Source organism: Balearica regulorum, chromosome 2, assembly GCF_011004875.1.
Source record: "Balearica regulorum gibbericeps isolate bBalReg1 chromosome 2, bBalReg1.pri, whole genome shotgun sequence".
NCBI classification, from domain to species: domain Eukaryota; kingdom Metazoa; phylum Chordata; class Aves; order Gruiformes; family Gruidae; genus Balearica; species Balearica regulorum.
Window position 1 is genome coordinate 134,645,376 of NC_046185.1, and position 2,001 is coordinate 134,647,376.

Sequence of the window (2,001 nt, forward strand, 5' to 3'; positions counted from 1 at the left end):
TGACAGGATTGACTCGCTGGGGACTCCTCTCTCGGGAGCATCCACGCGTCCCCGAGGGGGCTGCCTGTCTCCTCTCATCAGCATCACGGCGAGAAATTTTACAGCCGCTCTTTTTAGTCCTGCTAATCCTGTTATCCGGGGGGTTATAAATATTAACGCCGCTGGAGCTGGAGATGAGGGACCAGATTAAGCCCTCTCTGAAGTAAGATGTCAGCCAGCTTCTTCCCAGCCCACCAGCGCCCGGGGCTGCTGGATGAGCTGCACGGCAGAGCCCCGCAAGTGCCCTGCCCAGAGGGATTGCTGGGCGCCTCGGTGCTGGATTTCGTGGCCGACCTCTCCCTGGGTGCCCCCCAGGGTCCCCCCCGGGCCGGGCCGAGCCTGGGGCTCTGCGAGGTCACCTCCGGGCCTCCCTTCGGGGACAGAGCCCTGTCGCTCCGGGAGGGGATGGCCCGGGGGCTGCCCCTGGCTGCCTTCGGAGATGGAGATCCCGAAGACGAGGAAGAGGAGGAGGAAGAGGAGAGGATGCGCAACGCTTCCCTCTTGGACAGACCCAGGAGAAAGCGGGTTATCACCTACGCCCAGCGCCAGGCTGCAAATATACGGGAGAGGAAGAGGATGTTCAACCTCAACGAGGCGTTTGATCAGCTGAGGAAAAAGGTGCCCACCTTCGCCTACGAGAAGAGGCTCTCCCGGATAGAGACATTGCGCCTGGCCATAGTGTACATCTCCTTCATGACTGAGCTCCTGGATGGCTGCAGCAGGCAGGAGGCGAGCTAGGGAGCGCCGGGGCCCGGCGGGCCGGGGCTCGGGGCCCGGCACCACCCACGGCACCGAGCAGGTGGCCCCGGGCGCCTCCCTCCTCGGGAGGCAGAGCCGTGGCTTCTGCCTTGGCTTCTCACAGCGCGGCCAGGACCATGTAGGTGTAGGATGCCAAACGAGGAGTGTTTGGGGAAGCGTGCGTTGGGGGCGGGGGAGGGGTGGAGAGGTTCAGTATGTGTAGATTTGCTAATATATATATATATAAAAAATTGTTGTAAAGGGAAGGGGGGGGAAGGAAGGTCTGGGGCCTTTTGGTTGTTGTTGCGTCGCCTACTTGCTTTAAAATTTTGCAATTCGTTATCTTGGAGAAAGGCTCGGCCGGGGCAGCAGAGCCGGTCCAGTTTGCGGAGTGGGTTTCCAGGGGATTCAGTTGCCTACCCAGCGACTAGGAAAATCTCGGCGTGTGCATTTTAATCTAGCGCTTTCTGCTTTTTTTTAATAAAAAAATAAACAACTCCCTTTTCTTTGAAATCCAGCCTGCCAAGTCCATGCCGTGTGTCACAGGGCCGGTAAAGCGGAACATCTGGACACAGCCGTTTGTTATCCCGGTCTTCTTCCAGGGACCAGTTCTGTCCTGGCGTGCGGGCGGCCAGCGCCGTCGCTAGCACGGAGCAGGAGGTGGCGGAGGAAGGCCCGGCGCTGCCCGGCGCGGGGGCGGGGCGGCACGGCGGGCCGAGGCGAGGCCTCCCCGGCACCGGCGGGGCCGGCCTGACAGAGAAAACTCTTGTGGGCTTTGATTTTGGGGAGGTCAAGCGGAGACCTTTTCTCTCTCATTGGATTCCCCCACCCCACTCCACTCCCCATGTTTCACAGCTGCAAGGAGAGAAAATAAATTTATTATTTGTGAAAAGCCGGAGCGGGAGGGAAGGGGGAAGCCCGGGGCGGCGCTACCCTGGAGATGGCGACAGGGTCCACCGCGGGGATCGGGTTGTTTTGGTTTTGGTTTTTGGTTTTTTTTAGCTTATCTACTAATGCTTCGCAGCCGCTTGTTAGCAGGGGCGAGAGCCAGGGAGAGGGGCAGCGGAGGGGCTGGTCGTGGCCGGGCTGGGAGTAGGGCAAGGGGCCCGGGGGTCTCCCCTAGAAGCTCCTCCGGCCCTTCCTGCTGTGTCTCTGCCCGCCCGCACCTCCCCGGCTCTCCCCGCTGCCGGCACCTTCCCTCGCCGCTGCCGGGGAAAGACCCGG

At 61.2% G+C, this 2,001-nt stretch overlaps 1 protein-coding gene across 1 annotated transcript; it reads left to right on the forward strand.

Moving 5' to 3' along the window:
* The first annotated feature begins 207 nt into the window (after positions 1-207).
* Positions 208-777, forward strand: FERD3L (Fer3 like bHLH transcription factor). The gene has a single exon (XM_075747144.1). It carries the CDS (start codon positions 208-210, stop codon positions 775-777), a length of 570 nt encoding a protein of 189 aa, XP_075603259.1.
* Positions 778-2,001: the final 1,224 nt, after the last annotated feature.

What these genes read in the sequence shown, in the direction of transcription:
- FERD3L (XM_075747144.1), top strand. Translation starts at nt 208, where the DNA reads ATGTCAGCCAGCTTCTTCCCAGCCCACCAGCGCCCGGGGCTGCTGGAT.